The sequence below is a fragment of the Pleurodeles waltl genome, chromosome 1_1, assembly GCF_031143425.1.
Source record: "Pleurodeles waltl isolate 20211129_DDA chromosome 1_1, aPleWal1.hap1.20221129, whole genome shotgun sequence".
In the NCBI taxonomy this organism is placed as follows: Eukaryota; Metazoa; Chordata; class Amphibia; order Caudata; family Salamandridae; genus Pleurodeles; species Pleurodeles waltl.
The window spans coordinates 178,844,930-178,869,345 of NC_090436.1; the positions used below are offsets into that span (position 1 = coordinate 178,844,930).

The 24,416-nt window shown below is 44.9% G+C and overlaps 1 protein-coding gene across 12 annotated transcripts in view; it reads left to right on the forward strand.

Annotated features, from left to right (window-relative positions):
• Positions 1–24,416, forward strand: part of NEDD4L (NEDD4 like E3 ubiquitin protein ligase) — a 945,521-nt gene that overhangs the window by 777,716 nt on the left and 143,389 nt on the right. For all 12 annotated transcript variants that reach the window (XM_069220149.1, XM_069220140.1, XM_069220132.1 and 9 more), the window contains one exon: positions 14,917–14,994. In XM_069220149.1, coding sequence (XP_069076250.1) covers positions 14,917–14,994 — 78 coding nt within the window. The remainder of the gene's footprint in view (positions 1–14,916; positions 14,995–24,416) is intronic.

Below are 24,416 nucleotides of genomic sequence, written 5' to 3' on the forward strand. Positions count from 1 at the left end.
TGGACATGGTGCATATTTCTGTCAAGTAGTGGGCCCAATTTCTAACAAATATATATCAGTGTATGCAAGTGTGTCAAACTGCCATGTGAATGCAAGTGTTAAACTGCCACAACCCTCTTGGAATGTAACTACATTCATGGATCCCAAATGATGTAGTATGAGTGTGGTGAATGTTTGTACTGCAGTTATTTTCTTTATAGACTTCTTCCAAGTTCAGTACCTATGCTCTTACTTTTGAACGGTGTCCCAGAGGGAAGGTATTAAGAACGTTCTGGTCTAAATAACCTCATAGACACAAACATAGTTTTGCTGAGTTTGCGAGTTAGAGAACACCTCCTTGATAGCCATAAATCTCTGAAGTATGTGAGGCCTGAACAGTACTAGTTCTCCACATATTTTCAAGCTCAGGTTCCCATTGGGTTTCTGTGCCATTATGCGATTTAGCTACAAATGTACATTAAGTTTTTAGAGGCAGAGGGCAGTTGGAGATTCTTTGTAACATTATGGTCAGTTTGTTCAAAGGAGAGAGGATCTTTTGGAAACTGTGTTGCTAGTTAAGTGGGGGGGGGAGGACCACAATCTGTTAGGGTGAAACTCAAGTAAACTCCAAATTAACCTGTGCTTAACCCACTGATTAGCCTGCCACAAAAGCAGTCAGACTTAACATAGTGAAATGTGTTTGTGCAGGACTTCAAACAGTAATAAAGTGAAAGCACAAGAAAAATACCACACCAATTTAGATAAATAAAGCAACATTTTATAAATTAAGACCAAGATGACAAAAATCCAATCAATTTAGATACATAGAGCAACATTTTATAAATGATTTAAGACCAGGACGACAAAAATTCAATCAGTAGAACTGAAGATATGCAATTTTAAAGATTTAAGTGAAAACAGAGCCTAAAAGCACAAAGCATCAAGTGTGGTAATCTGGTCGCACCAACTGTGGAGGTTAGGCTTGCTGGGCAAAAGTACCTTAAATCCTGGTTTGTGGAGTGTTTTGCGACATCCCGCTTCGATGATGTGTCACGTAGAGGCTGTTACAAGGAACTGCGGGCTGTGATGCAGAGGCCTGCATCGTCGTCAAGGATGCTGTCGATGTGGGGCTTGCGATGCAAAATCCTGCATTGAAGATGTGTCACACACCAGCTTCCTGATGAAGCTGCAGGGCTTCATTGGAGTTTCCTGCGTCGTTGACGATGCTGTTGACAAAAGGCTTGCAATATGAAAGTCTGCATTAAGGATGTGTCACACAGCAGTTGAGCTTCGAGGAGATGCATCACATTGCATAGGTTCTGTCCACCGGGTCACAGCTGGACTGGTAGAGCACCTTCAGGCCCACTTCCAAGGGTCCAGGACTGGGGTGGCACCATTAGGGCTCAAAGTAGAGTCCAGGTGCTTGGTTCAAGGATGTTGTACCCTTTTCTATCCTTGAGGCTCTGATCAGGAGGCCAGCCAGCTAGCCCTTGGAGTCACTCTGGTGGTCATGGGTTCGAAATGCAGGACAACAGAATAGTAGTCCTCCTTGCAGAGCAGCACTGCAGTGTTTGAGTCTTCTACAGGTCCAAAGGTGTACTGAAGACTTGGGTCGGCGGGTCCATTATTTATATGTGATGCCCGTTTTGAAGTAGGAGAAAGTTCGGGTGGATTCCACCCCCAGAAGTGTTTGACATTTCCTGCCTCCTTGCCCTGACCCCAGCTTGTCTGGGGTTGCAATAGACTAGTGAGTGTGCTCAGACAGTCTCTGTGACGTGCAAGTGTGATAGATGACAGTTCCCCCTCAAGTCAGACATGGCCCATGCTGTCAACAACTATGCTCCTTTGTCTCACTGTCTGGGAGCAATACACGACCATCTGCCAGCTACACCTAGTCATGTGACTCAGGATACAGGCAGCAGACACCAAATGGTTTGAAACAAAAATGCTTACTTTCTAAAAATGGGATTTTCAGAATTGTGACTTTATCTGATTTTGTCATTAAAGAGGACTTTAAATTATAATTCTTTAGACAACAAACTCTACCTTCCTACCTGCTCCCAATTGAAAGTTATTACTTATTAAATGTAATAAGTTAACCCAATGTTATCCTAAGGGAGAGGTAGGCCTTGCAGTAGTGAAAAATGCATTTAAGAGTTTCACTACTGGGGTATGTAAAAGTTAAAAGTCCATGTCCAGCTTTTTAAATACACTGCATCTTGCCCTATGGACTTGTTAGGGCCTACCCTAGAGGTGACTTACGTATTAAAAACAAGGTTTGAGACCTAGCAAAAGGTGTTTTTTTTTCCTGGTCAGAATAGCAGTTTAAAACTGCACACATATGCTTGTTTGGTAGACCTGAAATGTTTTACAGGGCTACCTAAGTGGGTGGCACAAGCAGTACTGCGGGCCCACCGGTAGCATTTAATTTAAGGCTCTGGGTGCATGTAGTACTGATTTACCACAGTTGTAAAAATGAATCAAATGTGCCAATTGGGTGTACCATATTTACCATGTGTAAAGAAGAGCTCATGCACTTTAGCACTGGTTACCAGTGGTAAAGTGCACAGAGTCCAAAGGCCAACAAAAACGAAATCTGCAAAAATGGAGGCGGCTAGGCATGTCTGTCTACACTGTTTTGCGAGGTATTGTTGCTAAACATTGAAACTGAAGTTTTGGCGATGTTATTAGATACGGCACATCATCTTACATGTGAAGCACAGCTATTAAATGCATAAGCCTTTCTGCATTGTATCCGTTTTTCAGTCAGATTAGAGTAGTATACATGATTTGCGTAATCAGCAAATGGAAGGCACTCATCCTGCACACAGGTGATGGATTCTTGTTCCTCATACTGTAGTTCATCAGATTAAGATGGAATGTGGCAGTATCTTCTATTGGGACCAAGGGTTGTGGTCAAGCGATGGCTGGTTGCTCCACACCAGCTTCCTGGACCCAAAAGGTGCCTCGTGCAATCAAGAAATAAAAAAAAAAAAAATATATATATATATATATATATATATATATATATATATATATATATATGTTCGATGGCATGTGTAGCTGCAGATACACATGCTGTGCACAGTCCGCCGTCTGGTGTTGGGCTCGGAGTGTTACAAGTTGTTTTTCTTCGAAGAAGTCTTTTCGAGTCACGAGACCGAGGGACTCCTCCCCTTCCGGTTCCATTGCGCATGGGCGTCGACTCCATCTTAGATTGTTTTTTTCCGCCATCGGGTTCGGACGTGTTCCTTTTCGCTCAGTGTTTCGGGTCGGAAAGTTAGTTAGAATCTCGGAAAAAATCGTCGGTATTGTTTCGTTCGGTATCGGGTTAGTTAGAACAAATTGACACCGAATCTTGAAGAGCTCCGGTGGCCCTTCGGGGTAATTTCGATCCCCCGTCGGGGCCTGGTCGGCCCGACTGTGTGCAACTTCAAGACTGATGGAACGGACCCCGTTCCGCTTCTGTCCTAAATGCCATCACAAATATCCGTATACGGATCAGCATCTGGTCTGTAACTTGGGCCTGTCCCCGGAGCACAAGGAGGATACGTGTGAAGCCTGTCGAGCGTTTCGGTCGAGGAAGACGCTCAGAGACCGAAGAGCCAGAAGATTGCAAATGGCTTCCACGCCGACAGGACAACATCGGTTCGAGGACGAAGAGGAAGCGTTCTCCGTCCAAGAGTCGGATTCGGGGGAATCCGACGCCGAAGACATAACAACCGTGAGTAAGACGTCGAAAATTAGGACTCACGAAAAGTCCACAAAAGCCCAGGGGACGCAACTGCCAACAGGCCATGGCTTAACCCAAAAACTAGGTGACCAAGCCAAGGCACCGAAAAAGGGCATGCTGGTGTTGAAGTCATCCGACTCCGGTCGTGATACCGCCACACAGCAACCTCGGAGCCGAGACACCGGCTCCGAGACAATTCGGTGCAGAGACGGCGGCACCGAAGATGTTCGGCACCGAGATACCACGCCGAAATCAAAGAAATCTTCTTCGGAGCCTAAAAAGCCTACCGAAAAGGTTTCGGTACCGAAAAAAGCCTCGAAACCGAAAATTAGTTCCTATACAGAGGAACAAGGACTAAACACCCAATTGCATAGATTTGGTGAAGAGCTTCAAACTGTAGAAACTGACTACACTCAAAGGAGGCTTCACATCCAGGAAGACACAGGGAAGATAACCACTCTTCCCCCAATCAGGATGAAAAGGAAACTTGTTTTCCAACAAGGGGACAAGCAACCACAAGCAAAGGTGGTAAAGAAAGTAACACCACCACCTTCTCCACCACAATCAACACATGCATCACCGGCGCTAACTCCACCACTAACGCACTCACCAGCTCATACCACAATGAGCCAGGATGATCCCGATGCATGGGACCTCTACGACGCCCCAGTGTCTGACAATAGTCCAGACTCATATCCAACTAAACCGTCACCACCTGAGGACAGTACATCATATGCACAGGTGGTCGCAAGGGCAGCCGAATTCCACAATGTCTCACTACATTCGGAACCTATTGAGGATGACTTTCTCTTTAACACCCTGTCCTCCACCCATAGCCAGTATCAAAGCCTTCCCATGCTCCCAGGAATGCTAAGGCACTCAAAACAAATATTTCAGGAGCCATAACTCCAAGGGTGGAGAAAAATATAAGGCACCTCCCACAGACCCAATATTTATTACAACACAACTAACACCGGACTCAGTAGTTGTGGGGGCAGCTCGTAAAAGAGCCAACTCTCAGACATCAGGCGAAGCACCACCTCCAGACAAGGAGAGCCGCAAATTTGATGCAGCGGGAAAAAGAGTTGCAGCACAAGCAGCAAATCAGTGGCGTATCGGCAACTCGCAAGCACTCTTGGCAAGATACGACAGGGCTCATTGGGATGAAATGCAACATCTCATCGAACACCTTCCCAAGGAGCTCCAAAAAAGAGCACAACAAGTGGTGGAAGAGGGACAAAGTATCTCGAACAATCAGATACGGTCTTCCATGGATGCAGCTGATACAGCTGCAAGGACAATAAACACTGCAGTCACAATACGAAGGCACGCTTGGCTGCGCACTTCTGGGTTCAAACCCGAAATCCAACAGGCTGTGCTCAATATGCCGTTTAATGAACAGCAATTGTTTGGGCCGGAGGTAGACACTGCCATTGAGAAACTCAAAAAAGACACCGATACAGCCAAAGCCATGGGCGCGCTCTACTCCCCGCAGAGCAGAGGCACATTTCGAAAAACACCTTTTAGGGGAGGGTTTCGAGGTCAACCCACAGAAACCACAACCTCACAAACAAGGCCTACTTACCAGGGTCAATATCAGAGGGGAGGTTTTCAGGGGCAATATAGAGGGGGCCAATTCCCAAGAAATTGAGGAAAATTCCAAGGCCCCAAAACTCCTCAAAATAAACAGTGACTCACAAGTCACACAACCCCATCACATAACACCTGTGGGGGGAAGACTAAGCCAATTTTACAAAGTTTGGGAGGAAATAACAACAGACACTTGGGTCTTAGCAATTATCCAGCATGGTTATTGCATAGAATTCCCTCCAAACGTCCCACCGAAAACACACAATATGTCAAAACAACATATAGATCTTCTAGGACTAGAAGTTCAAGCATTGCTACAAAAGGACGCAATATAATTAGTACCAAATCTACAAAAAAACACAGGAGTTTACTCACTGTACTTTCTAATACCCAAAAAGGACAAAACTCTGAGACCAATACTAGATCTCAGAACACTAAATACCTACATCAAATCAGACCACTTTCACATGGTCACGTTACAAGACGTAATCCCACTGCTCAAACAGCAGGACTACATGACAACATTAGACCTAAAAGATGCGTATTTCCATATACCAATACATCCTTCACACAGGAAATACCTAAGGTTCGTATTCCAGTGAATACATTACCAATTCAAAGTGTTGCCATTCGGAATAACAACTGCGCCAAGAGTTTTTACAAAATGCCTGGCAGTAGTAGCTGCACATATCAGAAGGCAGCAAATACATGTGTTCCCGTACTTAGACGACTGGTTAATCAAAACCAACACGCTAAGACAGTGTTCACAGCACACAAAATATGTCATACAGACCCTTCACAGGCTAGTTTTCTCCATCAACTACGCGAAGTCACACCTTTTGCCGTGTCAAACACAGCAATACTTAGGAGCGACAATCAACACAGCAAAAGGGATTGCCACTCCAAGTCCACAAAGGGTTCAAACATTTCACAAGGTAATACAGGCCATGTATCCAACACAAAAGATACAAGTCAAAATGGTAATGAAACTCCTAGGCATGATGTCTTCATACATAGCCATTGTCCCAAACGCAAGATTGCACATGCGGCCCTTACAACAGTGCCTAGCATCACAATGGTCACAAGCACAGGGTCAACTTCTAGATCTGGTGTTGATAGACCGCCAAACATACATCTTGCTTCTATGGTGGAACAGTACAAATTTAAACCGAGGGCGGCCTTTCCAAGACCCAGTGCCACAATACGTCATAACGACGGATGCTTCCATGACAGGGTGGGGAGCACACCTCAATCAACACAGCATCCAAGAACAATGGGACATACATCAGAGGCAGTTTCACATAAATCACTTAGAACTGTTAGCAGTATTTCTAGCGCTGAAAGAATTTCAACCCATAATAACCCAAAAATACATTCTTGTCAAAACAGACAACATGACAACAATGTATTATCTAAACAAACAAGGAGGGACACACTCGACACAGTTGTGCCTCCTAACACAAAAAATATGGCATTGGGCGATTCACAACCACATTCGCCTAATAGCACAATTTATTCCAGGGATTCAGAACCAGTTGGCAGACAATCTCTCTTGAGATCACCAACAAACCTACGAATGGGAAATTCACCCCCAAATACTAAACAATTACTTTCAAATTTGGGGAACACCTCAAATAGATCTATTTGCAACAAAGGAAAACTCAAAATGCCAAAACTTCGCATCCAGGTTCCCACACCATCAATCCCAAGGCAATGCTCTATGGATGAATTGGTCAGGGATATTTGCGTACGCTTTTCCCCCTCTCCCTCTCCTTCCATATCTAGTAAACAGATTGAGTCAAAACAAACTCAAACTCATACTAATAGCACCAACATGGGCAAGACAACCTTGGTATACAACACTACTAGACCTTTCAGTAGTCAGTAGTACCTCATGTCAAACTACCCAACAGACCAGATCTGTTAACACAACACAAACAACAGATCAGACATCCAAATCCAGCATCTTTGAATCTAGCAATTTGGCTCCTGAAATCCTAGAATTCGGACACTTAGACCTCACACAAGAATGTATGGAGGTCATAAGACAAGCTAAGAAACCTACCACTAGACACTGCTATGCAAATAAGTGGAAAAGATTTGTGTATTACTGCCATAATAATCAAATTCAGCCATTACTCGCATCTCCAAAAGATATAGTGGGATATTTACTACATTTGCAAAAATCTAATCTAGCTTTCTCTTCCATAAAGATACATCTCACCTCAATATCAGCTTACCTGCAAATTACTCATTCAACTTCACTATTTAGAATACCAGTCATTAAAGCGTTTATGGAAGGCCTAAAGAGAATTATACCACCAAGAACACCACCTGTTCCTTCATGGAACCTCAACATTGTCTTAACAAGACTCATGGGTCCACCTTTCGAGCCCATGCATTCTTGTGAAATGCAATACTTAACGTGGAAAGTTGCATTTTTGATTGCCATCACATCTCTAAGAAGAGTGAGTGAGATTCAAGCATTTACCATACAAGAACCATTTATTCAAATACATAAAAATAAAGTAGTTCTAAGGACAAATCCAAAATTTTTACCAAAGGTTATCTCACCGTTCCACTTAAATCAAACAGTAGAATTACCAGTGTTCTTCCCACAGCCAGATTCTGTAGCTGAAAGAGCACTACATACATTAGACATCAAAAGAGCACTAATGTACTACATTGACAGAACAAAACTAATTAGAAAAACAAAACAACTATTTATTGCCTTTCAAAAACCTCATACAGGAAATCCAATTTCAAAACAAGGCATTGCTAGGTGGATAGTTAAGTGTATTCAAACCTGCTATCTTAAAGCAAAGAGAGAGGTGCCTATTACACCAAAGGCACACTCAACCAGAAAGAAAGGTGCTACCATGGCCTTTCTAGGAAATATTCCAATGAACAAAATATGTAAGGCAGCAACATGGTCTACGCCTCATACATTTACCAAGCACTACTGTGTAGATGTGTTAACTGCATAACAAGCCACAGTAGGTCAAGCTGTACTAAGAACATTATTTCAAACTACTTCAACTCCTACAGGCTGAACCACCGCTTTTGGGGAGATAACTGCTTACTAGTCTATGCACAGCATGTGTATCTGCAGCTACAAATGCCATCGAACGGAAAATGTCACTTACCCAGTGTACATCTGTTCGTGGCATTAGTCGCTGCAGATTCACATGCGCCCACCCGCCTCCCCGGGAGCCTGTAGCCGTTTAGAAGTAGATCTTGAACATTTGTACATTTGTAAATATATTACTTTAACCTTTAACGTATTCATTCCATTGCATGGGCACTATTAATAACATACACAACTCCTACCTCACCCTCTGCGGGGAAAACAATCTAAGATGGAGTCGACACCCATGCGCAATGGAATCGAAATGGGAGGAGTCCCTCGGTCTCGTGACTCGAAAAGACTTCTTCGAAGAAAAACAACTTGTAACACTCCGAGCCCAGCACCAGATGGCGGACTGTGCACAGCATGTGAATCTGCAGCGACTAATGCCACGAACAGATGTACACTGGGTAAGTGACATTTTCCATATATACATACATAGAGAGAGAGATATACATACATGTTTTTCAGTTAGTCTGTTTAGCTGCCATTCAAGTTTTGTTCAGCCCTCTTCAGTCATTGGTTCTCTTGCACTGTGAGCAGCAGCATTTTGGCTCATCAGTGTGCTTCAAAAAAGAAGGGCAATTCAGTGGTCCAGTTCTTTACTTTATCCATTTTGTTCTATTTCCAGTTACACTGATTTAGTTGCCGTGGTTGCTGATGCTCAGTGGTCTCATATCTAAGGGAATCTGTCAGATTGTGTAAATGTTTGGCAGAAAGCTTTAGGTGGTCAAGATTTGCCTCTTCCAGATGGACAGATAAGTTATAGTAACAGGTGAGTCCCAGAACGGTTGGCAAGCATTGTATGTCAGTGGACTGTGAAAGAAGAGTGGGAGGTTTCCACATAAATCATTGGGGACCGAGTGTCATCAGGCAAGCAGTGGAATGTTTCCTTCCCCATGTGCAATGTAGACATGTGGTGGCATAATGCAAACAAATGCAGAAGAGTGGACTCTGAAATTATACAGGGAAGCTATGATGCTAGGTATCGCTAAGCGCAGGGCATCCTGGTTCTAGCTCTTCGGTTAGCAGAGTAGTGCACTTTCATGTCAGACACTGTCTTCCTGATGCAGACCTACTTAGTGCCGGGATTCCAGGCAGAGCATGTTGGAACTCCAGGCGGTACACCCCTAGAGTTCACAGGATATCTCCCTGTGGATGTAGTGCACCGAAGCAGAGGAGCAGAGAAAGGCATACACCAGGAAAGAACAGCTATAGGTTAAGCACAGGAACACAATAGTTAAGGCAGAGCAACTTAGTTGTCAACAACAGAACAAACCAATAATGGACAAACCACTGGTTACCACTAAGGTTGTACACTTTTAAGGCTCAGAACTTCCCACAGTAACGGAACGTCAATGCCTCCATGCAGATTACTCTTACAGATAATTACCCTGCAAGTCCCATAGAAGGGAGGCAGCAAAAGCGATTCTGTCTCTGAACCCTGAAGGCACAAACAAAGGATTGTACTTACATACACGAGACAAGCCCTTATGGGTCCAGCTGGAGACACAGTGGCAATTTTTAAACAAGCATTTGCAATTCAATAGGTCTTGCATTTTCTTGAGTTAGCGCTATTGGCATTGTAAATTCATAACTGGACTTTTCTTGCCACATAAGTTGATCCAACCTGCCTCATAATTGTCTTTTTCTGCCGTATAATTCCAGTAGCCCTGCATATTACCATAGCACTTCCATTTACCTTCTTTCTCTATCTGCAGCAAAAATTGAAAATGTTGCTACTTGGCGTCACAATTTTAATCTGGCATGCTAATTCCAATAGAATACTACTTGTATGTAACTTTCTTGGAGCTCCCAGACATTTTATTTTGAAAACCGATTACATTGTCTGAAAATCTGTCTCTAAGTCAGGGGAAGCTGGTGATATCATCATTAAAATAGCTTCTCCAGATTTTCCTTAACCTTGCTTTTTTTTTTTTTTTTTTTTCCAGAAAGGCTTCTTGTGTCAACCTGATTTAATGTGTAATAGGTGTGGGTACTTAACACAATGCACTGATTTGGTGCCACAAAGCATTAAAAACAAACAATATGGAAACAGGAGAAAAAAAGATAAACATACAGTGGCTGAACTGCACAATGAGAAACCAGGAAACATTGCATCAGTCCCGACTTCTACTTGACCAGTGTTTAACCGTGGGCAATCATTGGTTTCACAGTGCCTCTTTTTCCGTTCATTACATAATAGCACCTCGAAATACATGAGCTCACGATGTGAGCTGTAGGAAACTTCTTTTACATTGGTATAAATAAACATATATATATATGTGTGTGTGTGTGTATATATATATGTATGTGTGTGTGTATATATATATATATATATGTATATATATATACACACACACACACAAAATGTTACTCCATTTATAACGACAACATCTGGGCCACATGGGGGGCGGAGGCCTGCCTCGTGGTTCAGTAACAGCATCGTCCTCGTACATAAATGTTCCTACGCTCGTGTTTAGAATCTGTCACTTATATTAACGTCCGCCCTGTGCAATGATGTAACCTTATACACCAAAATGAAATACCTGGCGTTATTAAGGATTGAACTCCAATAACAAGTAACTGCTGGCTATGCAGACTTCTTGTAACTCCTGAACTGACGTTTTCATCAACATGACTGCAAAGTTGAATGATGCCCCGTGCAATTTTGGTGAACCCCTAGCGGTATCAAGTGAGAGGTGAAGAAAGACTCCCATGTCGTCCTTCCAGGCTTTGCGGTGGAGGTGGCCGCATTCGCGGCAGAATGCCCGGGGCATTAGCAACCATGCTGGGACGTTTGCGGTCCAAGCAACGCATGTCGAGCTTCACTGGACACTTCTAGGCGGGGAATATGCCAGCAGCTTAGCCCATGTGTCATAAGCCCTCGTACAAGGAAGGAACTGGGCCCCCAGGCTACTGTTTGAATTATAAATTGCATCAATGTCAAGGTTCATTGCCACACTCAAGCCTGTGTGTCCTGGTGTCACTGCACCTGCTGCACCAATGGAAGCTACGCCCCAGAGAACATCTGTATATTTTAGCCGATCCTCACTAAAACTTTGCAATGCTGACAACTTGCAGTGCGACCAATCAAGCTGCAATAAACGAGTGGAAGTAAAAGGCGGTGCTGACACTCACCTGGGGTTTGCACAGCTGCTAACCCTGTACACGCCTCCCTTTCCAGACCTGTCCGCAGCAGAGGCAGGCTGTGAGGGGAAGGATACCACCCCTGTCAGTTCCTCAAGGGTCCTCTGCCGTCTTTGAAGATGCTTTGGGTTCGCAGGAGTGCTCCTTGCATGACCTCAACACACTCTTTTCGGCACCTCTTAGGGCTCTTGTCTTGTTTTGGCAATCAGGTTTTTGGTGTTTGTCAGCAGCCCTCCAACCCCTTCTTGTCTGGCTCGGAACTCTTTCTTCCTCATGCCCCTCCCTGGCTCCCAGAAGCCCCAACCCGTCATAAATGGGGAGGCGAGGACTGCATGCTCTTTTTGGCTTTTCTTAACTTTTACAATATTTCTCACTACACAGACAGTAGCATTGCTAAACGAGAGGGTGCCATCCAGTTCATGTCGCTGCCCTTCCCCCCTGAGGCCGTGCCGGAATGCCCTCCTCACTGTTGTGCAATTGGACCATGGATGTGATGTCAGCAGGAGAGGCAAGCACGGTGCTCTGCAAAAAAACTAACATTCCACGTGAACAAGATCAGGGGAGCCTGGGGCAAGGAAAACGAACAGAGCAGTGAGACCTCATCTGCAAAATAAAAATAAAAAAAATAAACGGAGCACCTAAGAGAAAAGATCGGGGCAGAACCGAAACCAGATGGGAGGAGGGGCCATCACACTCAATAACAGAAGGAAGCGTGACGTGTGATGCCTCGTAGTGAAAGCTCCCTGGGCAGAAATTTAGCATGCAAAGGAAGGACCTTTTGCACAAGGCACCAATAAAAATGAAGCATTTAAGATGAGCACAACAAAGAACAAATGGCAAGAGTGGGCATGGTTAAAAGCCCATGTTTAATAAAACACGTTTGGCAGACAGCGCTGCGTGCTGCCAAGCTTGACATAAAAATAGCAATGGTACACTGTCAGATAAAGCACTAAAGACTACATGCAGCAGAAGACAAAGGATGGGGCTGTAATAGCCTCCTGGAAACCAGGAGCCAACCCCTGCACAAAGGAAAACACTTTATACACAGGTGAGGCCTAATAGTACACTTAGCAGACACAATAGCTGAAGAGGAAAATACAGAGCAAGCACTAGAAAGGAACCTAAGAACAATCGCTAATATTTCCAGGAGCAGTTTATAAAGGGCAAGTCATACAAGGATTTTAGGAAACTGTAATAAGCATGAGACTTGAACATCAAGAGAACTAATGCAAGGAAAAAGTTTGAGAACAGGTAAGTCATACATAAGGATTCTAGGAAACTTTAACAAGCAAGAGACCTGAACTTCAAGAGAACTAGAGACTGCAAAGAATCATAGAGAAAAAGAACAGAAACTAGGCAAAATCTAAGACACAAAGGAGACATTTTAGGAGTTAAGGTAGAAGCAAAATGAGTAAGTCATTGGAAAATAATATCAGGAGCAGAAGGAACCAACTGGGAACAATTCTACAGGGAGCAGTTCAAGGGCTGCACCAAGAGTACAAAAAGCCAGACTAAAGAAAAAAGAAAAGCAGGCAGGGCTATGGCTAGGGAAATCTGTAGCAGGTTGCACAGGAACAGGGCACAGCATACAGGGCTGGTATAAATCTGTAGCAGGCTGCACAGGACCAGGGCACAGCCAACAGGGCTGAAGCAAGCAGGAACAGGACTGGACAACAAACCAACAAGAGGTCCAATAAACAGAGGAACAAACTTCAAAGCTCAGAGATCCTCAGCAAATGGCAGCTTATAAGCATTTCTAGACAGCAGCAAGCCAAGAGCAGAGTCACATGGCTGGGCTGCACAAGATTGATCACAGGTGGGTGCGATTCCAGTCTCTCACAAGCCCTGGAGGAGAGAATCCTGTACAGAGGGACAGCAGGACTATTCCAATAGGAAGCGATGGACAGCAGATTCCAGGTCCTGTTGTCTACTAGGCAGTGCATTATGGGTCTTGAAGTTCATGGAAACAAAGGTCTTCAGTAGCAAACAATATCGAAATGGGAATCAAGTAGGAGGCAGAAAGGGACTCTGGGTGAGTTTTAATGATTCCCATCCTGCAGATGATCCGTGCACAGGGTCCCCCAGAGGCAGAAGATGGAGTTGTGACATTTAGTTCTAAGAGACTTCTGGAGGTGCTGTGATCTCAAAGATGTTAGAGATGTGTGAATTTCCACAAGTGTATCTCTTTTCAGCTCACCTGTACATAGGGTGCTATTTTGATATCAGCTGCTTCCTTGGAAGGATACTCTAGGATATGCAATATTAGTCCTCCAGACTTTCTAACTGGTATTTGTCTTGCATCTGTTTACAGTGGTTTAGATGATATTGGGACAGTTTGAGCAACGGTTAAACACTATGATTTGCTTAACTTTTGATTCTCTCATAATGATTGCTTATTCAGATCTTTGATTTCCCAGTAAAGGAATATTGCTGAGTCATAAACTACACGTTCAGCTACTTCAAGACTAAGATTTTTTTGGAGTGGCATTTTCAAAATATATATTGGAGGTCATGGTAGAGACGACATGGGTGACTACCAGGAGTATCTTTAAATGAAGATGAAGGAAGCTTTGTGAGTAGTGTGGCCAGATATTTCTGAATCTCCTTAGCTTCTTTGTTTACTGGATTTCTCATTGCACTTGGCAAAGAATGTTTACGTCAAGGGCTGCTTAATGGCACTTTATTTTCTCAAGGTGGCCTGATAAGCCTTTTTGAGATTCCAACAGGCCTCGGAACTATATCACACTACTTTGAAATGGTCCCCATGGGTTATGAATTATGGAAAATATGGTAAGCGGGTTGTGAAAAATTTGTCTGCAATACTTTTATCCAAGGCAAATTGATTACCAAAGTTTGTGGTATTAGCTCTAGGCAAATTACCATTCTTTTCAGATATTTCAACAACTATTGCACCTGCTTTCAGTACATTTTCTCTCTTTCTGACCTCTTTTTCCTTGTGTAAATTTAGTGTGGTGTTACTGTGCAAAATGTGCATTTGGGAAAAATGTTTAGTGTGTGATGTTAGCTCATATCTTGTAATATTGTGATCGGGAGCTGCTTGTGGTCGATGTTGAGTGGCATTTCAACACAACTCCTAATTAGTGCCTAAAAGTACATTCATTTATACAAAGGCTGATAAATATTCTTACTCGTAGTTACCATCTTAGGTCCAGGAAATCAGCGTAGAAGTGATTCTAATTAATGAACACAAATTACAAAGTCCACCTTGTGGGTGTTATGTCTGAATGTTTCTATTACTTCTAGCATTAGTGTAAGGTTTGTTTTGCTTGTGAAAGCCTTGACCCATTGCAACTCAGATGATTAAATTATGTTGCAGGAGGATCCAAGATTGAAGTTTCCAGTGCACTTAAGAACAAAAGCACCGCTAAACCCCAATGATTTGGGACCGCTTCCGGTAAGAAGAAACACTTGAGTATTTCTAGCCTACTGTTTGCAGAATGTTATTTCCCCGTGTTATCAGTATGGGCTAAAGTTCAAGCGACTGCTGTACCTGAGAAATTTTATAGTCCAATACAGCATAAAATTAGTCTGTTGGGACACTTTCTAAATAGTTTTAGAAGTATACATCGCCAAAATAGAAAAATGTGTCTTGGCCTGTAATGAGTATACTCATCAAACTAAATATTGAGTGCTTTGGTCTGATGAGAGTGAGGTGAACCAGAAATGTGCATAGTATAATTGTTGGGGGAGGGAGGTTCTTTAGTCTGAGAACGGTTTGGTGATATTTTTTATTGTATTCTCATCTCCATACCTTTGGAATGACATATTTTAGGCCACTTGTAATGAAGTACAAGCCGTTGTTTGAACCTCACGACTGAAATGAAAATGCATTTCTCTTGTACGTTTAAACAAAGGCCAGAACTACAGTTTTGTGTTCCTTCTTGTTGGCCTGCCCCTTAGCCACACCCAAATGTATGCAAACATTGCTTAGCTGAAATTGCATTTCATTAACACGCTACAAAAGAAAGAATTACTAGGAGGAAGCCCCAAGATGGCAGTTAAGATTCAACGTTTGTTTTACTGGTACAGGAATCTTAACTCGTGATAAACCACACTGTCTCTGCGTGCCTCATGACGCAAATGTCAGGTGCTGGAGCACGTAGTCAGTTGCGGCTCACCCCTTTAATGAGGAGGGAGGCGTGGGAGGCAGCACGCAGGAGGAGGTTTAAAAAAATAATTAATATAAAAACTTTCCTTGCTGCGCCGCTCCTCTCCTCCGTCTCGCTGGCACTGCAGGCACAGGCTCCCAGCCTGCCCTGCGCCAGTCCTGACGCTGCTTTGAGCAACGTCAGGATTGGCTGGGAGTGCCCTGGCTGGGCGCTCCAAGGCAGACTGGGAGCTTGTGCAGGCTCTTTCCAGCTCAGCAACCGTGTTGCTGGGCTGGAGAGAGCCTACAGCGCATGTGTGTTTGGCCGTCCCGAGACGGCCGGCCAAACACACATGCACTCTGAGGGGAGTGCTCTGTGCACTCCCCTCCAAGGCGGTCATCCCCTATGCCCTGCCCCTTACACCACAAAGGAATAATAAACCTGGTTTATTATTCCTTCGTGGTGAAAGCGTTGCAGCTTCTGCTGCTGGGGTGGCAGAAGGGGGGGGGGGGGGGTGATGCTCCTCCACCCTAATGGAGGAGCCGTCCCTGTGTAGAGTTGAGGTAGAAAGGGAAAATGCCGTAAAAAATGTACAGTCTCTTAATTTTGAACGAGGATATCTATTTTTATGGTACCAGTCTTGTTACTTGACCACCAGCTTGTTGGACTGGGAACACATGTTCTTTATCAATATTTTATTCCCTCTCAGCTGGACGTTTGTTGGAGAGGCACGGTTTGACATCAGTGCTGAAAGTTACAGGATTGATGTGCTCTGGGTGACTTAGACTCCCTTCCCTATTAGTGTGCGCACTACGGAACAGGCCGCCCTCTTGGCAGGCACAGTAGCCAAAAGGAATAAGCAAAAATATGTTGAAATAGGTCAAGCTTTTACATAATGCAGTAATGTTAGAGATTATTTATTCCCTACATCTCAGCATAAACGTGGATGTATGCATGTGTTCAAACCAACCTGTTAGTACATGGGTTTCATCGCAAAATCGAACACTGGTGGAAACACTTTCATATAAAGTATGCAACCAGTTTTTGAGACTTGTCTTTTAGTAGATTGGGCCCATAGTTATTAGAATTAGGGTCATATTTTTTGCACTTACCTTTAAATTATGTATGCAAAAAAGCTGTTATAAATTACACAATCGTAATAGACTAAGTCAGGATCTCCAAATATTTGTCTGAATCTGCAAGTTAGTGCCTGAGAAAATCTGCGAGTAGAACAGAATTTCAGAAATGTTAAATTCAGGGTAAAAGACAGAATAGTGGGTGTTTCAAATAGAATTGACATACAAAATGCATGGAAAACCCTCCCTGTGAATTCACAAACATTCTGCAGGGCTGTTACCATCCTGGATATAGAGGTAGAGATACTCTTAAATTAAGGTTGCAGTAAGTTTATTTTCAGGTTGGGGAAAGAGAAGCCTTGCATGCCTTTTAGACCATTGGTCCCACACTCTGTGGGATATGGTTGTGCAAGTGCTGCCACAGGTCCTGGAGGAGGCCGGGGCTATACTCTCCCAGGCTGAGAGACACAATAAAATTCACAAATTGTTGCAGACTTGACATGATGAACTCCCTAGGTAGAGCAGTTTTGTCGACAGTGGCCCTGATATGCCACACCTGGCAGAGGACGTCTGGCTTTCCAGGGGATGACCAGGCTTCTTTGATGGCACTTGCCTCTTCAGAGACGAGGCAGACTCGGTGCTTCAGCGCTTCAAGTATTCTCGTGTACAGCCAGGTCCTTTGGCCTCGAAACGACCCCTTGTCCCCTGCAGTCTGCCTTTTGCCCCTTTCATGGTTACGAAGGGGTCTCCAACCACGCCCATTCCCGATCAGCCACCATGCTGGCCAGCCACTGCATGGCCGAGGTCACAGGACCAACCGACCTTGTGGGTCAAGTGACTTGCTGTCTGGTCAGTCTGCCTGCCCCCCCTCTGCAGCAGCCTCTGAATCCTCCTAGACTGCATTAACTCCCTGACCCCCGACTTCCCCCCCAGCACAACCACCATCACATCACTTGCCCCACCTGCAATCCATCACTTTAGACAGGTGAGCTTTTCAGATAGTCTGAAGAGGCTACTCACTCCGCTTCGAGACTACCTCTTCATCCATGCCACCATCCTACGATCGGATGAGGGAGGATCATCTCTTCCTTCTCCAAGATTAAGTTGCAGCTTTCTTAGCCAAGGGAGCCACAGAGAGGGTCCAGTTCCAGAACTAGGCTGTGATTGCTATCCCTGCTACCTTCTAGTCCCGAAGAAGGATAAGGGCCTTCTCCCTATCCTATCCTCAAGGAGGAGAAGTTAAAGATTCTCACTTTAGCTCAGGTCTTGCCTGCCCTTGATCCAGGAGACTGGATGGTAGTGTTGGACTTGCAGGATACTTATTTTTATATCTTCATCCTGCCTGCCCACAAACGTTACTAGGCCATGAGCGCTTTCAGTTCACTGTGCTCCCCTTTGGCCTTTCCAGTGCCCCTCATGTGTTCTACCACGGTGATGGTGGTGGTTGCAGCTCATCTGCGGAGGTCAAGGATTTCAGTCTTCCCCCTATCTCAACGACTGACTTTTGAAGGATAGAACATCCAAGGCTGTTGTCTTCCACCTCCAGACTATGGCAGACCTCCTGCATTCGTTGGGGTTCACTATAAACGTGCCAAAGTCACTTCTGACTCCCTCTCATCGGAGCTGTTCTGGACACAGGGTACTTTCAGTATTATCTCTCGCGACGAGGCCAGGATATTAAGGCTATGACATCGAGCTTTTAGCCTCTATCCTGGATTTTGGTGAGAATGACTCTGAGGCTGCTGGGCCTAATGGCCTCATGCTGTTGACACATGCCAGGTGGCATGTGTTGGCTTTGCAGTGGGATCTGAAGTTCCAGTGGGCGCTGCCTCAGGGGATTCTCTCTGACAGGGTCCAGATCTCGGAAGGGACTACGAAATATCTGCAGTGCTGGTTAATGAACTGCAATTGGGTCAAAGGCAGATCCCTCTCGCCTCTCCAACCAGATCTGACAGTAGTGAAAGATGTGTCACTGCTGGGATGGGACGGCCATCTGGGGGAGGTGGAGATCAGAGGCATCTGGTCTCTGGAAGAAATAGGACTCCACACCAACATGCTGAAGCTCTTTGTGATTAGATTGGAATTGAATACCTTTCTTCTCTCTATCATGGGAAAGATGTTGCAGGTGTTCACGGACAACACCACTGCCATGCCGTGGACCCTTTGTTAAGAAGCTCTGCGCCTCTGGATGTGGCTGGAACACCAGGGCATATGCCTAGTGGTTCAACATCTGGCGGGCTCTCTGAATGCCAGAGTGGACGAACAGAGTCAAGAATGCCTAGCGGCTCATGAATGGTGACTCCATATAGAGGAGAAAAGGTCTTTTTCAGCAGTGAGGAGAGCCTTGGTTAGATCTGTTTGCCGATGCAGAGAACACGCATTGTCAGCAGCTTTGCTCATTGGAGTTTCCAAGGTGGCAATCGCTCTGAGACACTTCATCTCGAGTGGAGCTCAGGCCTCCTGTATGCCTTTCTTCTTATACCACTGATAACCAGAGTTCTCAAGAAGATCCAGAATGACTGGTCCCAAGTAATCCAGGTGGCTCAGAATGGACACAGAGTCAAGTATCTGGAGCAGCTGAGCACGTCCATCGATCCTCTGATCAGATTGCCCTTCAGGAGGATCTTCTGTCGCAGCAGCAGGGGAAGATTCTGCACCCAAACCTGTCCACTCTCTGCCTTCTTGCGTGGAGATTGAGTGGCTGCAGTTGACATCCTTTGACCTTCCTCCTAAAGTCTGTTACATAATCTTGGCAGTCAAGCGTCCCTCCACTAAAAGGGTATAAACCTATTGTTGGAAGAAATCTGTGGCATGGTGCACAGAGAAGTCTGTTGACCCCTCTTCTGCCCCTTTCTCTGAGGTCCTAGTATTTATTCTGTGCTTTGCCCAGCAGGGCTCTATGGGCACTCTTAATTGAGATTTGTCTACTATTTCTGCTCTTTCGAAGTTGCTTGATCAACCTTCTTTGTTTAAATCTCCTATTGTACATAGGTTCCTCAAAGGCCTTACAGATCTTTTTCTCCTATCCCCATTCATTATTCCCCAATGAATTCTGAATTTGATTTTGGCATTTTTGTTGTGCGCTTCCTTCGAGCATCTCCACAATTGTCCTCTCAGGCTTCTCACGTTGAAAGCAGCCACCTTTGTGGCAGATACATCTGCCCACAGAGTGAGTGAGCTGCAGACTTTGTCATCTGAGATGTCCCACCTTTCTATCTATCCTGACAAAGTGGTGCTTTGCACTAAGACCTCTTTTCTGCCGAAAGTTGTTGCAACTTTAAATGTGGGCCAATCCATCACCTTGTATACTTTTTACGCACCCCCAGAGTCTTCAAAGGAAAAGAAGAGACTCCACCACCTGGACACAAAAAGAACTTTGGAGTTCTACCTTGATCATACTAAAGAGTTCCAGGTGCATGACCAACTCTTTGTGGTGTTTGTGGGTGCAAAGAAAGGTCAGGCAGCGCAGAAGCGGGCTGTCTCTAGATGGGTTGTAATCTGCATTAAGATCTGCTATGTACTGGCCAAAAAGCAACTCCCCTGAGGGTTTGTGCGCTCATTGTACCCGAGCCATAGCTGCTACCACTGCATTAGTACGTGGAGTTCCAGTCCTAGACATCTGCCAGGCAGCAACCTGGGCATCTGTGCACACATTTACCAAACACTATTGCCTGGACAGTCAGATCCGTAGGGACGGGCACTTTGCCGTTCAGTCCTACAGAAGAACTGATTTCTAGGGGCAGGGGCTCGCCTTTCAGGTCCTTCGTTTTGATACACCAGTGGTCAGTGTTCTTCATGACTCTGCTCTTCCTGCGTGGAAAGTCGTGAAAAGAAATTGACATCAGCATGCATGGCTGGTGCCTATATAGGACCCGCAATGTCATTTCTAACACAGGCGATGTGGACGACAGCCACGGAGCTGATTGATGCCTCCTACTGGTGTGCAGGGGTACTGCTTACCAAAATTTTCTGGATCCAGTCTGACTCCTGGGGAGAATTCAAAGGTAATAAATCTGCAGCTAGATAAATTCTCTACCAGACAATTAAAGTTTTTTTTTTTTTTTGTAAGAAAACAACAAAGAATTGACTTACTTCTACCTGTCTAAGTTGATCATAAGCCATTAGTGTTGCTCTTTAGCTTCATGCCTGTATGAGTTTATAAGCTTCTCCGGGGATGTCCAGGCATCATGATGGACATGTCATTAAGCAACATTTCTTTTTTTGGCAAAAGAAAGATTCAGCCTTGGAACAGTGCAAGGAGAGCAGAGCCAGATCATGTTTCTTGGGCCTTTCTAGTATCCCAAGACAATTCCATCAACAATTTTGCTCTCTACATGATTGTTGTCTAGGGTTCTCATTTTGCCAATGCCTGACTTTACCACCAGCCCAGTAGGCTTTACATCTCTTTTGTGGTGGAGGATGCAGTTCTCTGAGACAGCCCTCAGGACCAGGCACAATGTGCAGCTCAGTCCCCTCCAACTTGCAGCCACAGAGAGTTCTGCCATCGGAAGTAGGAATGATGTATTACTCCTAGTGGTACTTTGTGTCAAAGAAGGACAGAGGATTAAAACTCATTTTAGACCTTCGCCCTCAACACCTTCCTACATAAGACAAATTCAAGATGCTAATGCTAGCCCAGGTTCTTTTTGCCCTGCACACTGGAGACTGGAGGATAGCTTTGGACTTGCAGGGTGCTTATTTTTGTATCCTGCAGGCCGCCCACAGACCCTACCTATGGTTTGTGGTGGGCCAGGAGCCTTGTCAGTTAACAATGCTCCCATTTGGCCTCTCCGAACACCTTTCTGGTCTGCACTGAAGTGATGGTGGTGGTCGCTGAACACCTTCAGAGGTTGAGGGTAAGAGATGGTCCCTACTTTGATGACTGGATGTTGAAGATCGGCTCACCCGAGGAAGTGAACTGCATCCAGACAGTCATGAACTTCTTAACTTGTTTGGGGGTTCACTGTCTACATGCTAAAGTCAAACCTGTCTTCTTTGCAGACATTCCCATTTATCTGAACTATTCTGGATATGGTATGGTTTTGTGGTCCCCCCCCCCCCCCCCCCAGAGAGGATAGTCCAGGACATTTTATATGATCCTGATGTTTCAGCCTTGGTGCTGGAGCTCAGTGAGAGTGACTCTGAGGCTACTGGGGTTCCTTAGCTCTTGCATCCTTCTGTCCACAATATTAGGTGGCAAATGTGGGTATTGCAGTTGGACCTCAAATCCCAGCGGGCACAACATCAGGGAAATATGTTCGTCTATTAATGATTACAAACTGATGTCAGCTCAAGCTCAGCCAGTGTCAAGCTGTAAAATTACAAAAACCGTAAGCATTTATCATGCAGCCTTACTCTGACCCTGTGCCTCTACTGTTGCCATTTTATTTCTGGTTCTGACTCTGAACCGGAGCATGGTGCACCTCTTGATACTTATGAGTATGATGATGAAGGGGCTAGAGTTGGCTTGCTCCCCTCCCACCGCCCCAAAATCATAGTGAGGATTTTGTATACCTTGATTTAATTAAAAAAAGTATTTTTGATGGTTAAATAATTCCCCTGAAACAGAAATTGACTTTTCACATGGGCATCCGGTGGAAGGAAGTGCCTTCTTTGCAGTGGTCTTTAGGTGGACAGCCAAAGTACTAAAGTTACAGCTATTCCTGAGGTTAGAACTAATAATGTTTTGCCTGAGATTTTGCAGCTTAGGCCAGCAACATCTGAACTATTGCTCCCATTAAATGGTGCACTCATAGATACTCTGACTACCTTGTCAAAACCATGCTCTTGCCTACCAGTTAGCTGGTAAGTGGCCACATGAATTAAGCCAGCGTCCAGGGTTTCCCACCAGCCACCCCACTCTGGAGAGTTTCATTGCATAGGCTTTGACGGGTAAGGCGAATCTGAATTCATTTCTGACCAACCCCCAGGCAGAGAATGCAAACTGATTGATCCCTTTAGCAAGTATGTTTTCTTTCACCTTGGCTCCGAGGTCCATGAGCGCAGTTTGTGTTTTGGGCCACTATACATATGTGCTTAGAGACATGGCCAGGAGATCTTGCGTTTGGCCCCAGAGGACCTTATTGCCTCTTTGCTCAAAAGGTCCGTGATGGGCAGGATGCGACCAAGTATATCATCCACGCAGACTTGGATGCTATACTATGGACTGTATTGGCAGAGCAATAGGTACTAGTGCTGTCCTTTGCAGGCATACCTGGATGAGATTAACCAGATTCTCCTGCACTGTCCAGGTTATCACGAATAGATATGCCCTTTGATTGGTCTTGCCTCTTTGGAAAGAAGTTGGACTTAACTTAAGAATGCTTTACAGATAGCAGAGCTACATCCCGTTCTTTTTTTTTTTTTTGCCCCAGCAAAAGTACTTTTTGCACCAGTCAGAAAATTCAGGGGCTTTTCGAGGGAGCTGCATATAGGTAGAGACAGCCTTCCAAGCCAGTGATGCATCAAACAGACCAGTTCTTTTGGGGCCGCAAACTCAGAACCTGCAGAGAACATGCAGGTTAGCATGGACTCCAGTTCTCCAGCTTCTCTTCCCTTGCTAGAATGGTCGATACACTGCTCTAGTGTGCCATCAGTGTTGCATTCCCACTTAGTAGGGGACAGGATCCAGCACTTTCCACTGGATTGGCTATCCTTCATGTCCGACAGATGGGTCTTGCAAATTGTTCAAAAGTGCTACACCCATCTTTTCTTTCTTCCTCACCCCCTATCCCTCCCACATACAAATGAATTTCTTAAGAGCAAGTGCCTATTCTGTTGCAGGAGGTATGCTTGTTGCTCTCCAAGGTTGCCATAGATAGGGTAGTGGACTCGAAGCAAGGTGATTATTCCTGCTACTTCCTTGTCCCAAAAAATAGTCGGAGGCCTCATGCCCATCTTAAACTTCCAACCTCTGAACTCCTTCCTGCAGAAGGATAAATTAAAATGTTCCCATTGGTTCAGGTCCTTCATGCCCAGGAGACTGGATGGTGTACTTGGACTTGCAGGATATGTATTTACAGTCCTACAGGCGTTCAAGGTGGACCAGGAGCATTTTCAGTTTGCCGACCTTCCCTCAGCCTCACCAGCACCCCTTGGATGTTCACGAAAGTGACGGAAGTGGTTGCTGCACATCTTCAAAGGTCAGGAATTCCTGTATTCCTGTACCTCATTGACTGTCTACTGAAGAAGGGCTTGCAGACGTCCGCTGTGGACCACCTCCAGATGAGAGCGGAAATCCTAACATCATTGGGGTTTACATAAACAGGCCTAAGTCCCACCTGATTCCATCACTAAGGGTTTCATTCATCGGGACGATCCTGGACACTGAGTTGAAAGTGTTTTCTCTGCCACAGCAAGTCTGGAGGACTTTGGTTGTAATCCTGAGTCATGATCCTGGATCCAGGGAGGGTGGCTCTGAGGCTTCTTGGCCTTGTGCATTCTCCTTGGCAATTAAGCAAAGTGGCAAATGCAAGCCTACAGTGGAACCTTAAGTCCCAGTGGGCCTGACATCAATGCCCCCCTTTCCAGTGCTATTCAGGTCTCGAGGAGGGGGGCTACGATCTTCAGACCAGTCACAATCTGTGTCGCAGCATGTTACTCTCTCTTCCTTATCCAGAGCTGACAGGGGTGACAAATGTTGCTTTGCTGGG